Consider the following 24,636-nt stretch of genomic DNA (forward strand, 5'->3'; position numbering starts at 1 on the left):
GTGGCACTGTGGTTAGAATGCAGTATTGCAAGCTCACTCTGCCCACAGCCTGGAGTTTGATCCTGATCGGCTCAAGGTTGATTCAGCTTTTCATCCTTCCAAGGTTGGTAAAATGAAAACCCAGGTTGTTGGGAGCAACATGCTGACTTTGTAAACTACTCAGAGAGTGCTGTAAAGCACTATGAATCAGTATATAAGACTAAATGCTATTGCTATTGCTATTCATCATCCAAACTCAACAAATATAAAAGAACCTGACTAAATCCAAACTTGACATTTTTACAAAAGGTGGCATAATGGCGTTAGGCTCAATCTAAGAAAACTTGGGTTAAAGGGCAGGCAAAGTTACGGCATGATTGTGCGCAATCTATTCAGCATTGTTGTTTTGGGGAGGAAGGCAGTGGAAACAGAGACAAACTTATGCCATCTTTTGTTCCTGGAGAAAAGATAGGAAATAAATATAACAAATAATATGTATTTGGGATCCACACATTTCTGCTATATGATAGATCACTATGTCAAGCGCAATGCGAGTCAACCCTTGTTTTCTTATTTTGCACACAACTAAACTCTAGTTTTAGTTGTTTCTGTAGTTACTTACCTGGCTGGTTGGACTCCCACTAACATAAGGATTCTTAATGCAATTCTACGATGCAGATTCCACTCTTCAATGGCAGCTGCCATGGTCAAGCCACTCAAAAAGAGGAAGTTAGTGTCTAAAAAGTATTGAGGACAAACTTTGCTGGCTGGGAGAATTCCAAGGAAAGGAAACAGAATTATAGGGAGAAGAGCAGTCACTGATAAAGGCAGCGCTTCGGTGCACCAATATATAGCCATCACCAAAATGACATAGAGGCATTTTCCTTCCTGCAATGAAGAGGGGGAAAAGGGGGGAGGGGGAAGCATTATAAAAGATTTCTAAATCACTTGGAAAATTGCAAAAAACATTTGTAATTCTTATTTTATTTTCATTGATTACAACAGCAATGCTACAAATTAGATTTCTGTTAGCCTTGCAAAGTAGTGCAGATTAACACAGCTGTGAGCACTATAACTTTTTTGCAAGATTTTTTTAAAAAATTATTTATTTATCAAATGTATAGAGCTGCGGTAGGGACATGGTGGCTCAGTGGCCAAGATGCTGAGCTTGTCGATCAGAAGGTCGGCAGTTCAGCGGTTCGAATCCCTAGCGCCGCGTAACAGAGGGAGCTCCTGTTACTTGTCCCAGCTTCTGCCAACCTAGCAGTTCAAAAGCATGTAAAAATGCAAGTAGAAAAATAGGGACCACCTTGGTGGGAAAGGTAACAGCGCTCTGTGCGCCTTCGGCATTTAGTCATGCCAGCCACATGATCACGGAGATGTCTTTGGACAGGGCTGACTCTTCGGCTTTGAAATAGAGATGAGGAGAGTCGGGAACAACTAGCACACAAGTGCAGGGGAACCTTTACCTTTAACTTTATAGAGCTGCTCATTTCATCAAAATGACTCTGAGTGGCACAGAACTAATAGGTAAAACTACATTTAAAAAACCTCAGGTATGAAAAATATTTAAATCCCATTGCAGTATATATTATTATTGGTTATTTTAACAGAAATTTGCAAGTCTGATGGTACACCCCCCCCCCTCTCCTTAAAACCTATGGCGGGTGCTTTCTGTCATGTTTTCATCAACCCTCCTCGTTCAGACTCAATTTTCATTTATTAGACCTTTGTCTAGACTTCTTGTCATCAACATTTGTCAGCATTGAGAGTAGCTGCCTTCAAGAAAGCATATCTGTGGTGAAGCATCTCAGGTTCCCTTGGGGAAAAGGGGGGGGGGCTGAAAGTTTGCACTCAGATGAACCCTAGATAGAAACAAATATTAAATATTTCTTTAACACCATGGGTGGGTTTAAATCAGTGGCTGCTGATTAGTTATCCTAACACAGGTTTTGAATTGTGAAACTTTTTATCTAGAATCATTTCTCATTCACTCCTTGTGCTAAATCAGGGGTAGTCAACCTTTTTATACCTACCGCCCACTTTTGTATCTCTGTTAGTAGTAAAATTTTCTAACCGGTTCCACAGTAATGTTGATTTATAAAGTACGGAAGTAACTTTACTTTATAAAATTTATAAAGCCGAGTTACAGCAAACTCTTACCGCCCACCATGAAAGCTGGAACACCCGCTAGTGGGCTGTAGGGACCAGGTTGACTACCACTGTGCTAAATGGTCACAGAGATAATTTCGCTCTTGATTGTGACTCTTGGCTACAGAGTTATCACTGTGACTTAATCTTTGACATTTGTGTTAAGCAATATGTGATTTTCATCACTTCCCTTCCCCCAAGTGGGAAATACATTAAAAATGAAAAGATATATCTTCATTGTAATTCAATTTCCATGTTTCTAAATCATGAAGGTTCCATCGTTTCAAAGGGAGATTTATATATTTACTCAAGTCTACCCATTGGGTTGAATGAGGCTTATCCCAAAATCACTTGAAAAATTAGTTAAGACATTTTGTTTTATTTGTTTTATTTATTATTTTATTATTTCTATAGTTGCCCATCTCAACAAGTGCCTTTGAGCAGTGTACATCAAGAGGCTGATTGGTGCCTGCGCATGCACGCAGAAACCGAAAGTTGATTCAGCTCCTCTTACCTTGTGTGAGAAGCTGAACATTTGGCTGCTCTATGAATCTCCATTTGTTGCTCCTGCTCCTCGCCGGCTTGATTGTAAGTTGTCTTGGGCTAGTGTGAGGGTGGGGGAGCCTTGCTAGGTGCTTCCTAAGCTCTCCACCTCCGAAGCCATTTAACACCATGCTGGGCTAGTGCGGGGTGAGGGAGGGGGGGGCTGGAAGCCTTGCTAGCAGCTTCCCAAAGCCCTCTCCCTCCCACCCCCCGCACATTTTTCACCAAAAAGGGGGCATTTTTCCCTTTCCCCAGCAGCTCCCCTGCTGAAGCCTGCAGAGTGCTTCTGGGGGTGGGGGAAGGCAAAAACACCCCTATTTTGGTGAAAAAAGGCCTGTTTTTCATCCATTTTTAACAAAAAATGGGATGTGGGGGCAGGGCTTCAGGAGGCAAAAATGGCTGTATTCGGTGTATAAGACACACCAACATTTCCACGCTCTTTTAGGGGGGAAAGGTGCTTCTTATACTCTGTAAGCGCTGTTATTGGGGGAGGGTTCAGAGAAAAGACGCGTTTGAGTTGTTTTTTCTAAACTAAAACTAAACTATTCAGATTAAATTGCTGTATTGGCAATCCGAGATAAATACATGGGTTTTGGGTTGCGGTTTGGGCACTCGGTCTCAAAAAGGTTTGCCATCACTGGTCTAGTCTGTAGGTCTTCCTTCTTGTCATCAACATTTGTCAGCATTGAGAGTAGCTGCCTTTGAGAAAGCATATCTGTGGTGAGGCATCTCTGGTTCCCTTGGGGAAAAGGGCGGGGGCTGAACGTTTGCACCCAGATGAACCCTTAGATAGAAACAAAGATTAAATATTTCTTTAACGCCATGGGTGGGTTTAAATCAGTGGGTGCTTATTAGTTATCCTAAGCAGCACCCGCTTGAGGTTCTCTATCGCTTACAGCCTGCTTTTCTTGCCCCTACCCATTGTGCCAGCCTAGGCAAATGCTGACATTCTCTATGGGTACATGCCAGTTCTGCAGCTCAGCAGAACTAGGTACAATTTCCTTTTGAAGACTGAAGCCACTGCATACCTTCATACTTATTATAATAGTGATCTATTATCATAAAGTTTGACTATAAACATAAATTATGCAAAAGGTGCTTCAGAAATGTGGTTTATTATACATGTACCGGTATGATAAGTTATTTATTGCCTACATGAGTACTCAATTGGTTTCTTTTTTTTTTTTTTTTGATTTATGACTGCAAGAAAATTTCAGGTTTAACAATATACGTCAGAAGAATTAATTTCATTAATGTAGAGAAATCAGGTAGAATGAATCAGATAAGAAAATAAAACAAAACAGCCATTCAGGCAAAAAAAACCAAAGCATGAAAAGGGCCAAAGAAAGAAAAACATTATCATTAGCTCATCATTCAATATTTCAGAAGTGCTGGGCATATACTGGAATGGAAACTACACAAGCTGAACCAAGAAATCTACTTAATCACCCACTTACTGTAAGTGCAGCATGCAGAGACAGAAACTTGGAATAATACTTATTGACTAGCACTTTTATTGGTCAATGACTGAAATAAAGTGCTAGTAAATAAGTATTATTCCAAGTCACATCGCCTACATTTCCACAAACCATATGAGGTGATTAATCTTTATTCAAATACAGAAGTCACAATCACAGGAGCCGAGGTGGCGCAGTGGTTATGGTGCAGTAATGCAGGCCACTTTAGCTGACTGTGATCTGCAGCTCAGCGGTTCAAATCTCACTGGCTCAAGGTCGACTCAGCCTTCCATCCTTCCGAGGTGGGTGAAATGAGGACCCGGACTGTGGGGGCAAGTTGCTGACTCAATTTGCTAAAAATTTGTAAACCGCTTAGAGAGGGCTAAAAGCCCTATGAAGCGGTATATAAGTCTAATAAATAAATAAATAACTTTAGGCAATGTAATTCTAAAGTTTTGAAAACTGCCTGCAAAGAGATATCATATGTAATTTGGGGGGGGGGGTGGAAATTTCCAGTCCTGACAAATGGTTTGTTTGTGCTGTCCACCTGTTCCTTAGTTTCCAAACAGATTTTCAAACATATCTATCAAAGCAACCAAATTTCCCATCTCTCAGTTTTAACATAAATTGGGAACCAAAGTCACTGCACAAAACAGCCGTGTGGTGAATTTGGCCAAAGGGCATCAGTTCCCATGGAAAGAGAAAAAAAAGATGTAAACAGCATCTTTCTTGATTCTACCAGCTTTGACATCTGCCTTACTGTGCTCTATGGCAACGACCAATTAGTTTTGACCCAGCCTCTGAATTAGTTCAAATGTCCTTTTAAAAAAATAATTATTGTTCAGAATGACTTTTTTTTGTTACAAACGCAAACTTTCCTACGAGTCTTGTGACCGAGTTAATTTTCCAACCATATAATAATTGCCAGCTGAGTTGTGTTTTCCTCAGTTACGCAAGACATGTTTTACACAATCTGTTACCACAGAGGAAAAAGAAGAATATTTTGCAGTTCGAGTCTCACCAGCTCAAGGTTGACTCAGCCTTCCATCCTTCCAAGGTTGGTAAAATGAGGACCCAGATAGTTGGGGACCATATTCTGACTCCATAAACCGCTTAGAGTACAGCACTATGAAGCAGTATATAAATCTAAGTTCTATTGCTATTGTTCTCCCTTAATTAGTTATTTTGGACTTCTATTCCCATCAGTGCAGACAGAATGCCAATATTAAGAGAATCATTGCTCAAAATATGTCTTAATGTCTACCTTTGCTGTAACTTTAACAACGGCAAAGAGTTTTCAATTACGAAGATGATTGGGTTCCAGCTGAACAACTCAGAGCTGAGTAACATCTTACTATAGAAGAGGACAATGATCTATAGAATGCTCTAAAAGACTATGTTATTTCTGTGCCTTCCTCCTTCTGTGCTCTTTCTCTTTTTCTATCTCCCTCCCCATCCCACCCACCCAGTCACTGAATGGCATCATTTTTTCCAGAATTATAGTATATAGATGGCAGAAAAGTTGTGACAAGAACTTTTTCAATATCAGAACAAATTGTGGGTCTCCTTGGAGAGTCTTGTGCAAGCTCAAGTGAAGCTCTCAATACCAATAATCACAGTGGTCTGTTTGGTAAACTCCCTACCTCTTCTCAGAGGATATTTAGTAGCAGTGTACGTAGTCCTCGACTTATGACCACAATTGATCCCATAGTTTCTGTTGCTAAGAGAAACATTTGTTAAGTGAATTTTCTGACTTTTCTTGCCACAGTTGTTAAGCGAATCACTGCTGTTGTTAAGTTAGTAACACGTTTGTGAAATGAACCTTGCTTACTCATTGACTTTGCTTGTAAGGTCGCAAAAGGGGATCACTGCAACCATCATAAATATGAGTGAGTCAATTGTTAATCATCTGAATTTTGATCACGTGACCATGGGGATGCTGCAACAGTCATAAATGTGAAAAACACTTTTTTCAGTGCCATTGTAACTTTGAATGTGTCACTAAATGAACTGTTGTTAAGTCAAGGCCTATCTGTAGTCAATTTCAAATCTCTCTCTCCCCCCCCCAAAAAAGTATATAGTATATATTAACATACATAAACTATATCAACAATATATATGAACACATATATTAAGTGTGGGAAAGTTTCTGGAGTTCACTTGTCTCTGACTTTCTTTTGGAAAAGATGAGAGGTGAGGTTTAACATTAAGGAATGTGGTCGGGAATAATACTCAAATAATGCATGTGTTGAATTTATTGAAATGGGAGCTGCTGCTTCTGAAGATATTGCTGCTCCTTTTCGGAAGCACTATATAGAATTAGTAGAGCCTAGATGCATATCAAATTCCCTGAAATGATAGATAAGTACCAGTAGATTGTAATGTTCTTGCTACTAACACTTAGAATATGTAGCAAAAGGTTTACTCTGAATTACTCTGACTCTTCATTTAATGGCATTGAAGCCTACATTAAAAATATCTTTTGATGCCCCCTTTTGACCTTGTTCCCCATTGATTGCTCAAGTGTGATTTTATGGGGACACTGCCAAAATCTGAGTGTGATGCCCTTTTATTGTGGCATATTCGGTCTCCGTCTCTAATTCATTGATGGAAAGGTATAACTCCACCTTGGATTGGGATGAGATGAGTGACTGAGAAACTCAGCTTCCCAGTAGGCTAGACTCCATAATGATTTCACCCTTTCAATGTTCTCTCATTTTTACATATTTATTAGAGGTTGTAATCTCATTTTTATAAATGAAAATAAAGATCAGAAAGAAGGGGAAATGGGGTACAAGGGAAAAGGGAAAAGAAAAAAAACCAGTGACTTCCAACTATTTACAATGCAATAGAACATTGTTTCCTCAGCCTTGGCAACTTGAAGATGTCTGGACTTCAACTCCCAGAATATGGTAACTTGAAATGGTTGGTGACAAGAAGGCAAATAAATTGAAAGTACCAAAACCCAGTTCTGAAGTACTTATTACATGTTGTATAGTGGTGGGAGATAAGTAATGTGATTAGCCATTTTATATGACTAATGACTATTTATAAGAGCCGAGGTGGCGCAGTGGTTAAATGCAGCACTGCAGGCTACTTCAGCTGACTGCAGTTCTGCAGTTCGGCTGTTCAAATCTCACCGGTTCAGGGTTGACTCAGCCTTCCATCCTTCCGAGGTGGGTAAAATGAGGACCCAGATTGTTGGGGGCAATATGCTGACTCTCTGTAAACCGCTTAGAGAGGGCTGAAAGCCCTATGAAGCGGTATATAAGTCTACTGCTATTGCTAACTGCTATTGCTATTGCTATATTCGATCTTGTTAATTATTTGTAGGATATATACATAAAATTCTTGCATCAAGAATAGCTAAAACATAGCTTACTGTAAACAATGAATGTGATAGAGTAAGATAAAAGTAAACACAATTAAAATAGAAAAATAAATAAATTGTTTAATAATGATGCAAATGAATTATTTTCTTATTAGGTATTAGCCAGTACAATTTCAAATCTTAGAATTTCCAAAATCTTCCTTTTTTTCAGATTGTTTCAGAGTAAAGAAACAGATGAACATGGTGGCTGAACAATTCTTGGAGTTGAAGTCCCCACATCTTAAAGGTACCAAGCTTGAAAAACACTGCCTACAATTAATAAACTGACTAACAAAACTGGGGTATATTCCCTTCCATCTCCAAATAAACCTTGGGCTATGCTATTGTAGACTGCCATCCTCTTTAACTTTACAGGACAGTGGGCAAGATGATAATACGGGTATTAGAATTCCATCTCTATTTTAAGTCCTTTTTGTGGATTCCGTTGCAATATTTGTGCATTTGCCAACTCAAAATAGCTGGAAACCTGCAACTGATGTTCAGCAAAAGTGATCAGTGAAACTTCTACAATACACTGTGGGTGTGTATATGTGCATGTCTGTGCCTTTGTCTGTGTTTGTGTCTGTGTCTGTGCATACAATTCTAGGGTATAGATTACTCATCTCTGTGTTATACTCACAGCAAAGCAAACACTAAAAGTAGGGGGTTGCCAATAAAGCTATTTGGCAAGAGTCAGGATAAAGAGGAAAAAGGCATTTTTCGGCAGAATTAATATTGTGAAATCACTATAATAATAATAGAAGACATGCTGATGGCCACTAGGTGCAAAGGACTTCAAAACAGAATCAACAGATTAATGGAGAATTACTGGCTACTGCTTATTAGGTAGTGGTGAGATTCAGGCAGTTTGCACCACTTTGGGAGAACCAGTTGTTAACTTTCTGAGCAGTTCAGTGAATTGGTTGTTGGAAGAAATCATTAGGGCAGAGAACCGATTGTTAAATTATTTGAATCCCACCACTGTTATTAGGTATGTGGTGCTTCCACTTTCAGGAACTGAAATTCAGGAACTGCCTCTGAATTATCTGTTACTGGAATAACAGGAAGAAGCTGGCACTTTAAGGTTTGCTTCTATATCACTTGAGATAAATGAACAACACTGTATGTAATTGGGTGCTAGACTAGGCAAGACTTTGATCTAATCCAGCAAAGCTTTATTTGTTTGTTTTTCAATCAGGGTATAATCCAAGTCCCAGCAGTAATATAATGGAAAGTTTCATCTGGAATAAGCATACTTAATAGGCTCATGAATATTAGGGTTCCCAACAGGTTCCTTCATATACTATGCCAAATTCAACAATCCACCTGACATTTTATACTGAAATAAATATAAATGTTTTTGTTTTATGAAACTTACATGCCACTGCAACTCTGAGCAACCAAACTAAGGTTAAATATGTATGTAACAATCAGAAAGTAACTTTGCAGCCCTGTGTCTGGGCAGATATATGAATTCAATCATAACAAAAGTATCATATTCCAAGAGGAAAGAATTCACAAAATATCTAGGAAGAAAGGTGATAATCAGGACCCAGCACTCCAAATCCCCAGTGTCTATCAGATCAAAAAACTTGGAAATCTCTGCAGTTTGTTGGAAGGGGAGGGGAAGGAGAGAGAGAGATTGCATTTACAATTCATTCATTGCAGAACGGTTATTTCATCTTCCCTAGCAAGTGAAAATTCTAGAGTTCAAATCCTACCAGGCTTCATTTGTTTAGAAAAATATGCCTAACAGACCTTTTTTCTTTCCCGCTGCATACCGTAGATCCAACCACCATATGAATTTCCTTGGCCCAGTGTGCCGTCACCTCTCCTAACACCTTTGGCATTTCAAGACACCATTTTAAAATATACAGCCTGTATATTTCTCCTTTTTCAACAGCAGCCTTTTCGGTGTGGCCATACAAAACTATTCTGATTCTCAAAATCACAGTAAGCACAACAAAGAATATTTGGCTGCTAAAAAAAAACAAGGCATTTCCCCAAACTAAAGAAATCTATTTATTTAAAGAATACAGAAAATATTTCCTTTAGATAGCATAAATCTCTGTATGAGACCTTTGTATGCAGACATGGAGAGATTTCAGGCCTGCAGGATGTTTCATCCCATCAATCGCAGCCAGGCACAAAATAGGAACAATGCAGAGGAAGCTTAGAGCTCCATAGAAATTGTATTTCAAGAAAATGGTGCCGATTTCTTGCATTCTTCTATGAATTATATGTTGGAAAAAGAGTGGATATGTACATTCAACATTTAAACTAGACTTTCCCTTAAAACAGTGTTTTACAACCTTCGCACTGTAATATATGTGGACTTCAACTCCCAGAATTCTCCAGTCACTCCTGGGAAATGCATAGTTGCCAAGGTTGAAAAATACTGCCTTAAAATGTACTACTTACCTTACTTCTTTTTCTTTTCTCCTACTCAGGAAAGAATGGTTTCAGAGGAGGAAGTTATCTGCCTCCTTGATATTAAATTTTAAATTCTTATCATGTTTATTTGTAATTATATATAAACAGTAGTTAGTGTTTAATATTTTTCTTAATTATTTTTGTTATTACACATCATTAATTCAGTAGGAAATGTCTCAGATAAAGAATATATTTCCTGGGAGTCAAGGACTTGTTTTCTTAGGATTTTTGATTGGCAAGGTGTTTCTGGTTCCATTCAAGAAAAATAAAGCAGAAACCCCTTTAGATTTTATTGGTGAGATCTGTAAACTTATGGGAGGTATATCTGGCCACTGGTATTGCAGAAAACACAAGAATTCTAGTTTCTGCCTTACATAATTTTCATATCTTATTTGTACATTTCATAATCCCTTTTCCACAGATGTTGCATATGTGATGTAAACAAAACACTCATCACACATGAACAATAAAGGCAATTCCAAGATAAAAATCAGCTTGCCCCTTTTTCATCGGCACAAATTCTTTATAAAGGACTGAATTATAAATGAAAAGCAAAATGGGACTTTTTATATTCACCAGGAATTTAGGGCACCATATTTATGAAGTCAAATGTGAGGTCATGAAAAAAAAACTATGAAAGTTTAAGTTCATCATACTCTAAGGCTGAAACTATTGAATTGGGAAGACTTAATTCTTAGCCCAGACAGATATTTTTGTTGCTGTTAAAGAAAACGTGGCCAATGTTCTCAATACTCAAGGCTGGGAAATAAATAGCCAGGAGTCTTTGGCCTCAAAAAGATAGAAGAAAAGCCAAAGATTTAAACCTCGGGAGGCATCCTATAGACACCTTTAGAGAACACCTTTTGGAGGAAAACTGTAATTAAACTGTCTGGTATATCTCATTCAAAAGTACAGACATTAAGATTATTCATACTAAAGATTTTCATCGTCATCCAGCTACTGCTGAGATGTTATATTAAATATGGATGGTGCTATTGACCTATAGAATAGATAGCCTTATTGCTGGGACAGATAACATATGAACTTTGTCATCCAACCAATTGCGGAGCATGCTTGCAATTAGATTATAAGCTTCATGGGACAGGGATTTTGGCTAATATTGCTTGGTACATTGATGATATTACCATATTGTCGCCTGCATTGCAAGATAAGGGGCATAAGAATTTGATAAATAACATTGTGCATAATGTCGCTTGGAAGAACTCTACCAGTCCCTACAGTTTTATTTTAGCAAAATGTATGTGTGGCAAAACTCTGAGTGGGAAACTGAGGCAGTGTGATGATTAAAGTATTATCAGGCTAGAAACTAGATGGAAACTAGATTGTGGATCACAGCTGGGGGATTTTGGACTAGTCTTCTCGGTCCAACTCACCACATAGGGATGTTGTTGTTGAGAAAATAGGAGTAAGAAATAGTATTGGGTATATTTATCACTTGGAGTTATTTATTTAAAAAAATTTATAAAGGCCAGATTTTTTTAAAAAAAATTAAAATGTTGTTGTTTTTCCTAGCATGACTCAACTGAGTGCTTGGTTTGCACTACAATTGCTTCAGTTCACATAGCAAAGGTTTCAGTATCTGATGTGACAAGGGGTTCTACTATTCCACAGGTTGTTGTAGAACTTGATGTTGATTTGGGCTGAGATTAGCCAGCTGGCTTCCATGCCTCTGAAAGGGCTAGATTCTGGGTTTCTCTTGTTTTGGTATAGCATCTTTAACCACTATACCAGGCTGTCAAACTCGCAGCCCGCAGGCCAGATGCATCACATGCTGGCCATGCTCACGTCCGGTTTAGCGAAGGGGGGAAAAGTCACAATACCTCGCGTGACGATGCCGAGACGACATAAGTTTGACATCCCTGCACTATACAGTACTAGCATTCTTGAGTAGGAAATAAACCCAAATTTCTAACGTGCATCAGAAAAGGACCCATTATTTTTATTACACTAAAATGTTAATAATCCATAACAGAAGAAGTTGAACAAAATTCAGCACTCAAAGTTTAAATATCCCACCTCACATTTCTCCACAATCAGATTCTCCTTCAAACATGCAGGCTTTAAAAGCACTGGACAAATTGAAAGAAAGAACACGGTAGGGCAGGAAATGGTCAACCTTTTTCTTCTCTAGTTGCAAATGCAGAAACTTGACTTATTGCAGTAGAAACCTCATTCACTTATGCCAATGGTCTTATTCTTCTAAAACACAAGTATCAGCTTCAGAGTAGGGATTCTTTTCAGCATTATTGCAGGAAAGAATTATACCTGTCTCCTTGGCCACTATGATCTCATTTATTATCAGTCCTTTAAACTGTCCTGATAATATTGGCATTATTTTAAACACAAGAATGGATGGAAAGTAATCAAGGAGAGAAGCAAGTTAGAACCAAGGAACTAAGGATAAATTGCCTGAGAATTAGAACAATTAATCAGTGGAACAACTTGCCTCCAGAAGTTGTGAATGCTCCAACACTGGAGGTTTTTAAGAAGAGGTTAGATAACCATTTGTCTGAAGGATTGTTTCCTGCCTAAGCAGGGGGTTGAACTAGACCTCCAAGATCCCTTCCAACTCTGTTATTCTACATGCAGGTTTAAACTCATTTTAGATTATATCTACTTCAGTCCTAACATAAGAATACAATATAATGCTTCACTGTAGGGCTAAGGTATAAGAAACTTTCTAACCAGGTTAGAAACCAGGATATCGGGAATTCCAGCTCTGCTTTTGGCAAAGTTGACTTAGTTACTTAGGGTCAGTCACTTTCTTTTAGCCCTAGGAAGGCAGCAATGGCAAACAACTTCTGAAAATGTCCTAAGAAAGTGGCATGGACTTCTTCAGGCAATTGCCAGGAGTGCAGACTGACTTAAGGAGCCGAGGTGGCACAGTGGTTAGGGTGCAGTACTGCAGGCCACTTCAGCTGACTGTTATCTGCAGTTCAGCGGTTCTAATCTCACTGGATCAAGGTTGACTCAGCCTTCCATCCTTCCGAGGTGGGTGAAATGAGGACCCAGACTGTGGGGGCGATATGCTGACTCTGTAAACTGCTTAGAGAGGGCTGAAAGCCCTATGAAGTGGTATATAAGTCTAACTGCTATTGCTATTGCTATTAAAGGCACTAAAAAAAGAAAAACATTCATTCCCTGTGAGTTTTATAGCTCTGCCAAGCAAACAGATCAATGGATGAGGAAATTAACCTGGGAGTCCAATGATATTAAGAGTTATATTAATATAGGTATTCCTCACTTAGTAGCTCTCTCAGACAGTGACTGCTTACAATTACAACAATTGCTGGAAAAACTTTTGTGCCTCAGGTCCACATTTACCATCTTCACAGCATCTCTCTCTTTCTCAGTCATGCATTCACATTATGGTCAGTTAATATACCTCATCCTGTATAAAATCATAAGCACATTTGCAGTCACATGATTTTTCACTTAACAACCACTTTGCTTAATGATTGAGCTGTTAGACCTAAATGCAGACACTAAATGAGAACTACCTGTAGAAAAAAATGATTTTCATGGTCTAAGGAAAAATACTACCAGCTTTCTATCTGATTGATGGGAATGCAGTTTAGCTGAAGAACATTAAATTATGTAAGCAGCGCCACAACATTGTCCTCAACATATTCAGAAATGGGTCAAAATACAATATACAGTGAGAGACACAGTCCTTGAAAGCACTAGTGCTGGATTTTATTGCACTCTGATTGCAGATCTTTTAACCTGAAAAACATTTAAAGACTAAAGCTGCAGATGAAACAGGAACTTTCTCAGAGAATTGGAACTGTGTGTCTTAGTTGTTGGTCTCCCTTGTGCCAACAAAACTCTGAATATCTCAATTAGAACTTGGCAAGAGGAAAAAGAAGAGGATGATAATCCTAGCATTTGTAAGAAAATTCTGTACCATATTTCTCTGTTTGATTCTATTTTTTAAAAAAATCCTATTCCACCTCTAGTATTATTGTACATGAATATGTATCGTCTATAGATGTAATGAAATAGCCAAAAATAATGTACAATTACACAGCAGATGATGCATGGAATGACAATTTTAGAAAGTGAGCCAAATAATTGCTTAGAAAACTCTTGATCACATTGTTTTGTACAGTTTTCTTAAAAATAAATTGCACTGGATTACAATCTTAAACTACTTGCTTATATATTAAAATGTACAGGACTTACTTATTCTAGTCTGAGCATTCTCTTTGGAACATCTTTTGTGATCAAAATATAAAATGTAACAAGATATCTTGGAAGCAATAACCAAGAAAGAAAAGACAAAAATTGGAATAAAACTATGTTATTTTATTAATCAGGTTCGCTTGAAGCACAGGAAACAAAAAAGTCACAGCACTGATGATATTATCAAGTACAGGTAATGAAACGGTCTGCAAGAAAACAACCAAGCTCAGAGAGCACCAAGGAGGCCTTATGTCAACTACAAATATTCTTTTTTATTGATACAAAAATGTTTGTCCGGACTTGGCACCTGAAAAAACAATAATGACCAAACTCTAGGTATGAGAAGCAGTTCTTGAACCAAAGTAACTACATTAGTTTTGTAATGAAAAAGCACTCCAGAACTGTGATTTTCCATTAATTTACAGAATGGAATGAAGGTTTCTCCAATAACTTGAGATAGTCTTCTTCAATTAAAATATTCAGATTTAAGATACAATCTTGTACCAGGGAATCATACCAGAACAGGCCAGAAAACAGTGACTACAATGTTTAGCTGGAGAGAATTAATTTTGGAGAGAACAATACATGGCCCACAGTATTCTTGACTGGCTGGTAGAGAAGTTATTCTCCTACAGCTGCAAGTCTTCTAACATAGCAGAGGGGAACTGGAACTTTAAAGACACAGAAATATTATTTTTTCTACAGAGAGAGTAATGATTTGAAAAAATACTCCTTTGAGGCAAAATATTTCTTAGTAATAAAAATGCTGAGGGAAAGGGGAGGAAACCTGGAAAAGAAGAGAGGAAATACATTTGGTGTATATGATACACAACAACTATAAGTGAAAGTCAGCTTGTATTTTGAAAGATTGATTCTTAGCTAGCAACGTCAATTGTCTCAAAGTTGCTGCCCTTCAAACAGACTGGATTAGAACTGTTTTGAGTCATTATGATTTTCGGTCATTAAAACTCATACTGGCTGGAGTGTACAATCAATAAATTGTAGGAGACCAAAATGAAGCACCAACAACTTTAAGCGCCTCTGAATTGTTAAGGGAAAATAAAAATATTTGAAATTTAAAAAAAAAAAGTTTGCAGGAATCAGAAAACCAGTAATTATTACCACAGAAGTATGATAGTAATATTTTAGAATCCGGAGAGAGCACAGATTAAGTGGCAAGCAGGACAGTTGATAAAGAGGAAAAGGAAGGGAAAAAATCAAGTTACCAGAAGAGATGGGGAAGAGGAACAGGGACCAATGTCAAAGAGTTGCGTCTCAGAATCTCTGGGCTGTTCCAGAGAACAAGTCCTTTACGAAAGGGAGGCCCTTAATTAAAGCTAATATTGCTTTACTTTTGCTTAACAAAAGTTGAAGAAACAATTAAGGCAGAGATATTAGTTCAGCAAAGTAGAGGACATACTACTCTTCTCCCTGCTGCTTTAACTAAGACCTGCCAATGGTGACAGTCTGGAGTTCGGGATCAGGGCACAGAAAGCACAAAGGAAAAGAAGCTTCTTATGGGGTGGGGGATCAGAAGTGAGAGTCATACCCTAGAAAGAGTGGCGGGCAAGGTGTTACCTTGGGGGGCAGGCTGAAGAGGATGGGCAGCAGCACCAGCGGAGCGCACAGAAGCACCAAATAACGGCGGATACACCACACTTTCTTCACTATGGCTCCCAGCGCTGCCATACCCTGACAAACACCCCCACGGGACTGGCTTAAGAGAGACCAGCTACATTGCCGGGACCGAGGTTTTATCTCAGGGGAAGGAGGAGGAGGAGGAGGCAGGATTTTTACCGGGCGAGGGGGGAGTAGCGGGCTGGGCAGGAGCAGGGGTGTGTTGCCCCAGCAGTATATAGCTAGTGTAGGAGTTAAGAGCTGTCTCCTTTAAGAAACTACCTCCTGGGAAATGTAGACAGAGACTGCCTTATGGGAAATGTAGTTCCATGACATAGAATCACATCTGTGTTTCTGATTGGCCACTGGGGCTTTCTGCCTGTCTGCAGAGATTATAGCCGGTCATTTTAAACGCTTTTGTGAACCAGAGAAGTAATGTTTGTGTCTCTGCTCAGCATGGGAGCGAAATCATCATCTTTTTACACCACGTGATAGGACAGATTATGGAAAGTCAGAAGTATCTTAACACTGAACTGTAAGTTTTGCTATTAAGAATGCCTGATAATAAACTTGATCTGAATGAGATTCCTAAACGTGGAGTTAACTACATGCCCCAGCAATCCTACAATGCTTGAGGCAGAATAGTAAAAAGATGATGCTTCTTTGAGCTCCCCCAAGTAAAAAGGACATTGAAGTTGAATCCCAAACACTGTTTGCATTTTAACTGAGAATAGCTGCCGGGATTTCCCCCAGCTCCCTCTTGGAGCAAAGACAAACATCCTGTTTCAGTGAGAAAGGCTGATTAACTCTCCTGAGATGAAGGACTTTGTTGTGATTAAGAAAATGTGCTAAAAGGGGGGCAAGAGTTGCATGAGAAAAGTAGCCTCTACAACCTAGTTGGCTCAATCTGCTCTGAGAAACTTGTTTTTGTTTGTGGGAGAATGCTTACAGGCTAGACTCTTTGTTTCTCCTCTGATATACTGAAAAAGCAGATCCTGCAGAGTTAGAAAAGCGTGTTTCCTCTCTCTCCCTGTTTGAAAGCAAGATTGACTTTGTTTCGATTTAATTGAGCTCCAGGGGAGGGGACCCAGGATTCGCATGATAAAGCAGCCCCCCACTTCCCAACCTATCCAGTCCAATCTGCTGTTGTTAAGGCCAAATGGCTTGGAAGACATTTGTTCTATTGTAATATGTATATGTGTTGTGCTGCTGTAAAGGTGTTTTCCTTTTGAGCATTTGGTTGTTGGGCATTTGTGGCACATGTGCCTCTGTGAAAGCATGTGCCTGCGGTCAGTTGTGTTCTTCCTGCATTGGGATCCGGACCCTTTGTGGGTCCTTTTCCTTCTTCTATAAATGCCATCCCCGTTTTCTCCAGGATTTGGCACTAACTCAAATTGCCAGAGCAATCCTCACACCTTTTGTGCTGTTGATAGGCCAATCAGGAATAACAAAAGATAAACACTGCCAGAAAGGAATCTGTCTGATGTAAATCTAAATTAGGGTATATGACATGAGTTTTACAATGTAGTTAGATTATGATGTGATTTGTTTTTGGAAATTTTTGGATGCTGTGAATTGTGACAAATATCTGAAATTTACTCATTTTACTGAAAAAGTTTTTCAGTCATAGAGGCAGTGGGAATGTCATGTTCTGTGGAATGCCAAACCGTCTTTTTTTTAAAAAAATAGTTTTTTATTATTATTTTTTACACAAGCACAAATAAAACATAAAACATAAAACCATCTTCCAGTTACATACAGTGTGTCAGTTGGTTACAAACCTTTGTGCATCCTCTCCATAATCCTCACTTGCAATTTATATAAAATCTCATATATGTATACATTATTATCATTATTAATCATCTATTTGACTATATCTATGATTACTTCATTTTATACGAGATATTCTGAATTTTGAAAACCGTCTGCCTTCTGAAATAATGTTTGGATTTCCACACTTGGACATAATGGGGGAAATTCCACAATATGAGACTAAAAATATGTCTGTAAAGAACTGTATAATTGGCCTCTCCTCTTCTTTACCTCAGAAACAGCTAGCTCAAACCATAACTCTCGAATTTGCTGCTGGTGATTGAGTCCTGATAAAACCTGACATGAGGAAAAAAACGTAGCCAAGCCTGGGACATACCCTACCAAGCCCTGCTAACCACTGAAGTAGGAGCCCAAACTGGAGACAAAGGGCAAATCACTACACCTGTGGAAAGTGGTTCCTGGAGAAGACTACTGAGAATTAACATTTCTAAAAACTGATGTAGTCATGGTGGTATGCAAAGATTTTGTTTGTGATTTTTTTTCTCATTGCAGTAATAGCAACTTTTGGTCTTTCTGGCCTGAGTGGTGGCCTCTTCTATTCCACCTGAAGATCCTAAAAGCAGCTGTACAACTTTGCACTCTACAGATTGTGTTGATTTTGTGATTGGAACTGTATCACTGAATATTACTGTTATTCTTGTTGTACTTGTAAACTGATACACACCTGTGGGGAGTAATGGGACACTGTAATTGTGGTTGCTCCCATATAAACTTCATATATATTGGGACATTGAATCAGATCAACCTGACTTGAACACAGTAGTCCCAAGAGATAGTGATATAATCCCTGAAGATATAAGATGTATTGATGTAATGCAATGATAAGTGTGAAAAATCATACATTCCAAGCAAGTGTGTTTTCTTCACTTACTGTCACCTTGCAGTCTGGAATTAATCTGACACAACCTAGTAACTCACTTGTAAATATAACTAGACTGAGTGGGTTATGGATGGATGTGGTAACTCTTTATTAGCATGCTCCAGATGGCTTGTAAGAACACGGAGTCCGGGATCAGGGCACAGAAAGCACAAAGGAAAAGAAGCTTCTTATGGGCCGGGGGGGGGGAGGGTAATCAGAAGTGCAAGTCATACCCTAGAAAGGGTGGCAGGCAAGGCGTTACCCCTGGGGGGCAGGCTGAAGTGGATGGGCAGCACCACCAGTGGAGCACACAGAAGCACCAAATAATGGCGGATATACCACACTTTCTTCACTACGGCTCCCAGCGCTGCCGTATCCTGACAAACACCCCCACGGGACTGGCTTAAGGGAGACCGGCTACAGTGCCAGGACCGAGGTTTTATCTCAGGGGAGGAAAGACACGGTACATCAGAGGACAAGATGTTCCACAGGGCAGGTATCCAAATGCAACAAGGACACTTTAATCTGCAGCTCTTTTCATGCCTTCGCCTCCACCAAAGCCATAATGTTCAGTCCGGAAACGGTCACTTTCTTTTGCTTGATCCTGGGGAATAAAGAAACCCCCAGAGTCCCAGAAAGTTTATGAATGAATTAGGACAGAAAATACCAGAAGGCCAAGAAGATGGGAAATGAAAGATGTAATATGGATAGTCCTCAGGCTCTGATCACAATTGGGATCAGAATTTTCATCACGAAGTGAGTCATGCCCAATTTACAACGGTTTTTGTCTTGGTCATTAAGCAAATCACACAGTGATTAAGGGAATCCTGCTTTCTCCCATAGAACTTTTTTGGAAGCTGCCTGCGAAGGTCCCAAATGGTGATCATGTGGCCCTGGGATGCTGCAGGTGTTGTAAATAGATGTTGGTTCCCAAAGACCTGCATTTTAATTAAAAAATGATCATAGGGATGATGCCATGGTTCAGTGGTGGGTTTCAAAAATTGTTCGAACCTACTTGTGGGTGTGGCCTCCTTTGTAAGAGTGGTTTGCCGCCCATGTGACCGGATGGAAGTGGCTTGCCGCCCATGTGACCGGATATGAAGATGCCGATGACACTTGTTGGAACCACCTTAAATTACCTCACACACATCACTGGCATGCATAAGAATATGATGTAAACTTGTTTTTTAAAAGGCATCTTTGGTTTGCGTTAAAACAACTTCAACACACGCAATGTTCTGATTGCACCACAAACCCAGTAGTCATCCTTACCTTTTACAGAGGCACTGAGTTTTATAAATATGAGCATGATAGTGTAGAATAATCATATCCAAGGACTAGTGGTGGGTTTCAAAAAATTTTGGAACCTCTTCTGTAGGTGTGGCCTGCTTTCCGGGTCCACTGGTGGAACCTCTTCTAACCGGTTCGGTAGATTTAACGAACCGGTTCTACCGAATAGGTGCGAACTGGTAGGAACCCACCTCTGCCATAGTTGTAGTGAAGTCTTACGTCACTTTTTTCAGTGCTGTCATTAAACAAATGGTTGTAAGTCAAGAACTACTTGTAGTAAATGTGTTCCCCACTTAAAAAAAAACTATTTCTGTTCAGCATGAATCCTGTGTGTGTGTGTGTCTGTCTGTCTGTCTGTCTGTCTGCACAGGTAAGTCTTCATTCTTGACAGTGGCCATCCCTCACCATTCAATTTTTGGAGAAAGCACTGGTGAGGGCTTAGAAAAGAAAAGAAATGAAGCCAAATTGCCAATATATTCCACTCTAAAACCAGGACAGAATGAACTCATCCAACTAGCCCAATAGAAGAAAAAAAAAATTTTTGGCATTCCAACAGCATTAGAGCCATCTGCATCACAGAAGATTTGCTATTCCAAGAAGCTGGCCACTTCAGCAGAAGATGTTTCCTTGACACTCTCACAGAGGAGACTTGAAGCATGTCCACCCTGCCAGATCTCATGGGACAGGCAAAGAATCAGAAAATGGCAGCCTGGCAAATAATTGAGCCCTATCCCATGGATAGTGTTAAAAGCAGTAACTAAATCCTTGAATTACACTTGAAATCTTATAGGAAGCTAACACAATTTGCGTAGCAGCAGTGTTATATGGATATGCCATTGTGAACCCATATTTTCTGCGCTACCATATTATGGATCAGTTGCAAGCTCTACATGTTCTTGTAAGGCAATCCCATGGACAGTGCTTTTCAATAGTCCAAACAGGAGACAAATGAATATCAGTGAGCAGGGCTTCCTAACCTAGGAACAAGAATAATTATTACACCAGATAGATTTGCATCTTGGCATGGTACTGTTTGCTCTTCCAGCAAGAGCCAGGAGTCTCACAGGGGCCCCCAAATGACACAACAGTTCTGAATTCAAAACTAAAGATGAAATGTCCTCAGAATCAGGACACTCCAAACCAATGCCAGTCAATGTAGAAATTATGGGACCTGATGTCCAACATAACTGGAAGAGCGATGGGAGCCCATGCAGAATCATCAAATTCCAAATTGAAGATATAGATTGGTATCTTTTGTCTGTGCTTGATAAAAATAAACACCTAATCATTTACGTATTGATTTTTGACAATTTTCTAGAACAAAGCAACTCTGGACAGCTTCATGAGGTTAAAAGAAACAGTAATATTATCTAAAAGGATGAAAAACAAAACATTTTTCAGAGTTTCTGTCATTGTTTTTTCCTACCTTTTAAAATATGCTATATATCATCTAGAGAAGGGCTGTCAAATTCGTGACGTCACAGTGTTGTCATGTGAAGTATCAGGACTTTTTCCCCCTTTGCTAAACTGGGCGTGGCCAGCGCGGGCCACAAGTTTGACAGCAATGATTTAGAGCAGGGGTGCCAAATTCGATTACATTGAGGGCATTGTGTTTGACCTCGGGAGGCAGGGTGGGGGTGGCCAGCTACACGTCACTTGTGTTAGGTGTGCCTGTGGTGGCCCTAAAGCTCTGCCAGTGAAAATGGGCTGTTTCCAGGGTGGTCCTGTGGGTCAGATCTAAGCATCCTGCGGGGCCGGATCCAGTCCCCGGGCCATGAGTTTGACACCCCTGATCTGGAGTCATTGCAGTGATTGAGGCAGCTCATAAATTGAACAAATCAATAAGTAAATGCTTACTGTGTGTGTGTGTATATACACACACACACACACATATATACACACATACATATACATACACACACACATATACATACATACACACACATGTATGTATGTATGTATGTATGTATGTATTGTGTCACAATCCCTGGTATGCCCAAATATGGGAGGGAGCATACTGCTTCCCTTTTCTGTCTATCAGCTCACTCTGGGAGCCATCCAGGCATAAAGCCATTTTTTAAAATGTTGCCTTTGTATTGCAATTGTGCTGATAAATAAGGGAGACTAGTATAGATCTATTTCAAGCTATTTAGCTCTTATCAGTTCGATTCCCAGTAAGGGTATGGCTAGCTGATGAGAGCTAAATAGCTTGAAATAGATATATACTAGTCTCCCCCCATATATTTATTTATCAGCACAATTGCAACACACACACACACACACACACACACACACAAATGTCTGACTGAGATTTCAATGGGAAAACTTGCATTTGTAATCATATAACACAATTTAAATTGCAGCATTATAATTTAAATCAAGCATCACTATCATCAATGCAAATGGAAAGGAAAATACAACATCGTACATGTGATGGAATAGTTAGAATACACATTCTCTTGTGTCTCAACAATAGCAATAGCACTTAAGATTTATATACTGCTTCATAGTGCTTTATAGCCCGCTCTAAGCAGTTTACAGAATCAGCATCTTGCCCCAAACAATCTGGGTCCTCATTTGACTGATGTCAGAAGGAAGAAAAGCTGAGTCAACCTTGAGCTGGTAAGGATCAAACTCCTGACAGTGAGCAGTGAGTTACCCTATAATACTGCATTCTAACCACTGTGCCACCTGGACACATCTTAAGGGATAGAATGAGAGATTTATTTAGATGTTTTATACTGTATTGGTATTAATTAAAAGCTTTCATTTTGCACCACAACTGGCAAAAAGCAAATCAAGATGAGTTTAAGATGAACCACCAGTACTCAAAGGCCACTGAGAACAATATGAGACTATTGAATGAAAAGAAGGGTTAAAGGGCAGTGGAACACATATATGTCAAAGGTTATATATAAACAGTTGATAAGGCATCCTGTAAACAAAGAGTTCCATTGCAAAAGACTGAATGTGTATACTTAAGTTGCTTTGTTAAATGAATATTTGGGTTACAGTACTTCTATTGATTAATCCATTTAGAATATGATCCTAATGCTCTCCGGCCATTCACTTATTCTGCTGGTGGCAGCCAGGCAGTGGTTCAACCTCTTCATTCAGAATGAGGAAGCACTGATTCTACACTGAGACAATTTGGCAACAATTGGCAGTGCTGCTCTTGTGTAACAAAGATCCTTCTATTTGAAAAGATCTTAGCCAGAACCTGTGCAAATATCAAAGCTGTATTACTAAGCTATGACAGCAGATATATTTTCCATGTCAAAGCTAACTTACATATTAAAAAAAACATTGAGTTTTATGGGGGGCGGGGAATGAAGGGAAAATGTGTAAATTTATTGCAACTCCTAAACCAGGATGTAATCATAGCTTATGGTGGGAAAATTTCAGAACTCATAGGGGCATTTGAAACTATATGGGCATCCCTTGAAAGACTTCCTTCTGTAGGGTCATCCAAGGCTTCTTCAGACAATGATCATATATTAATCATTTTTTTCCATGCACAACATGGGTGGGTTCCTGCCAGTTCTAACCTCTTCTATAGAAGAGGTTCCACAAATCTACCGTGCTGTTTACAACTGGCTGCAGCTCCCTGCCCCTGCCCATCCGCACCACACTTGCCCCGCCCGCCGCTCACTGATTGGATGGGTCAGCAATTTCCCCGCCCGCCTCTTAAAGAGTCCTATCTAAACCTTAAAGTCTTAAAGCTGTTAAGTTTGAACATCCATGGTTTTTTTTTTCTAAAGTGTGCAAGGGTGCAAGGGTCTTGTAACTTGGCAGCTTTAAGACTTGCACACTTCAATGCCAGAGTTCCTGAGCCAACATGACTGGAGGAGGAATTCTGGGAGTTGAAGTCCACAAGTCTTAAAGCTGTCAAGTTTGAACACCCCTAGTTTTTTTTCTAAAGGGTTAGGGGTGCAAGGGTCTTGTAACCTGACAGCTTTAAGACTTGCGTGCTTCAAATGCTAGAGTTTCTGAGCCAACATTTTGGTTGCTAAGCAAGAGCTTTGTGAAGTCAGTTTCACCACATTTTACAAGTTGGCCACGCCCACCCAATCACATGACTGCCAAGCCACTCCCACCCAGTCACATGACTGCCAAGCCACTCCCACAAAGCAGGCCACACCTACAGAAGAGGTTCTAAACAAATTTGAAACCCACCACTGGGACAACATGAACTGTCTGAATTAAAGTAAATCACACAGAACAATGGAGTTATTTCTGCTTAATAGGAGCAGAATCCTAACCCAGAAATGAATAGGTCTCTAGACTCATACAATATTTTAAAATAACCCAGTTGGGGATTATGAATGCTTCTAAATGTCCAGATGCAAGGATTTATTTACACGTGTTCACTTATTTTATGCATGTAAGGTGAGGTGTTTTACTATGGTGCTGGAGAAGACTCCTGCGAGTCCCTTGGACTGCAAGGTCAGTCCTAGAGGAGAAAAACCCTGACTGCTCTTTAGAAGGCCAAATCCTGAAGATGAAATTCAAATATTTTGTCCACCTAATGAGAAGGAAGGATTGGAGAAGAGCCTAATTCTGGGAAAGAAGAAAGGGACGACAGAGAATAAGGTAGCTGGATGGAGTCACTTGAGCAGCAGGCATGAGCTTAAATGGACTCCAGAGGATGATAGAGTACAGGAAGGCCTGGAGGAACGTTGTCCATGGGGTCACGATGGGTTAGACCTGACTTCGTGGCTAATAAGAAGGTGAGGTGTGCAGCAAACAGTTGTAATTTAAGAGAATTGTTTGGTTCCCCAAACTTTTCTAATAAAATAACAATTTATACATAAGCAAACCTTACCATAACTGGAACATTACAAAAAATCAAACATCACAGCTTTTCCGTTCCATAAACAGAGAGAAAATTGACAACA

General features: G+C 39.5%; 1 protein-coding gene and 1 long non-coding RNA gene across 2 annotated transcripts in view; one reads left to right on the top strand and one right to left on the bottom strand.

Moving 5' to 3' along the window:
- SLC13A3 (solute carrier family 13 member 3) overlaps positions 1-15,906 on the bottom strand; it is a 54,220-nt gene extending 38,314 nt beyond the window's left edge. Inside the window, exons 1-2 of the mRNA XM_032217430.1 lie at positions 15,718-15,906; positions 602-867 (exon numbers count right to left, since the gene is read on the bottom strand). Coding sequence (XP_032073321.1) covers positions 602-867; positions 15,718-15,828 — 377 coding nt within the window. The 5' untranslated portion in view covers positions 15,829-15,906. The remainder of the gene's footprint in view (positions 1-601; positions 868-15,717) is intronic.
- Positions 15,907-16,173: 267 nt separating this feature from the next.
- On the top strand, positions 16,174-18,000 carry LOC116509622. Its single transcript, XR_004255519.1, has 2 exons — positions 16,174-16,291; positions 17,805-18,000. It is a non-coding gene; the product is annotated as an uncharacterized LOC116509622 (long non-coding RNA).
- The last annotated feature ends 6,636 nt before the right edge of the window (positions 18,001-24,636 follow it).

The sequence above is a fragment of the Thamnophis elegans genome, chromosome 5, assembly GCF_009769535.1.
Source record: "Thamnophis elegans isolate rThaEle1 chromosome 5, rThaEle1.pri, whole genome shotgun sequence".
NCBI lineage: Eukaryota > Metazoa > Chordata > Lepidosauria > Squamata > Colubridae > Thamnophis > Thamnophis elegans.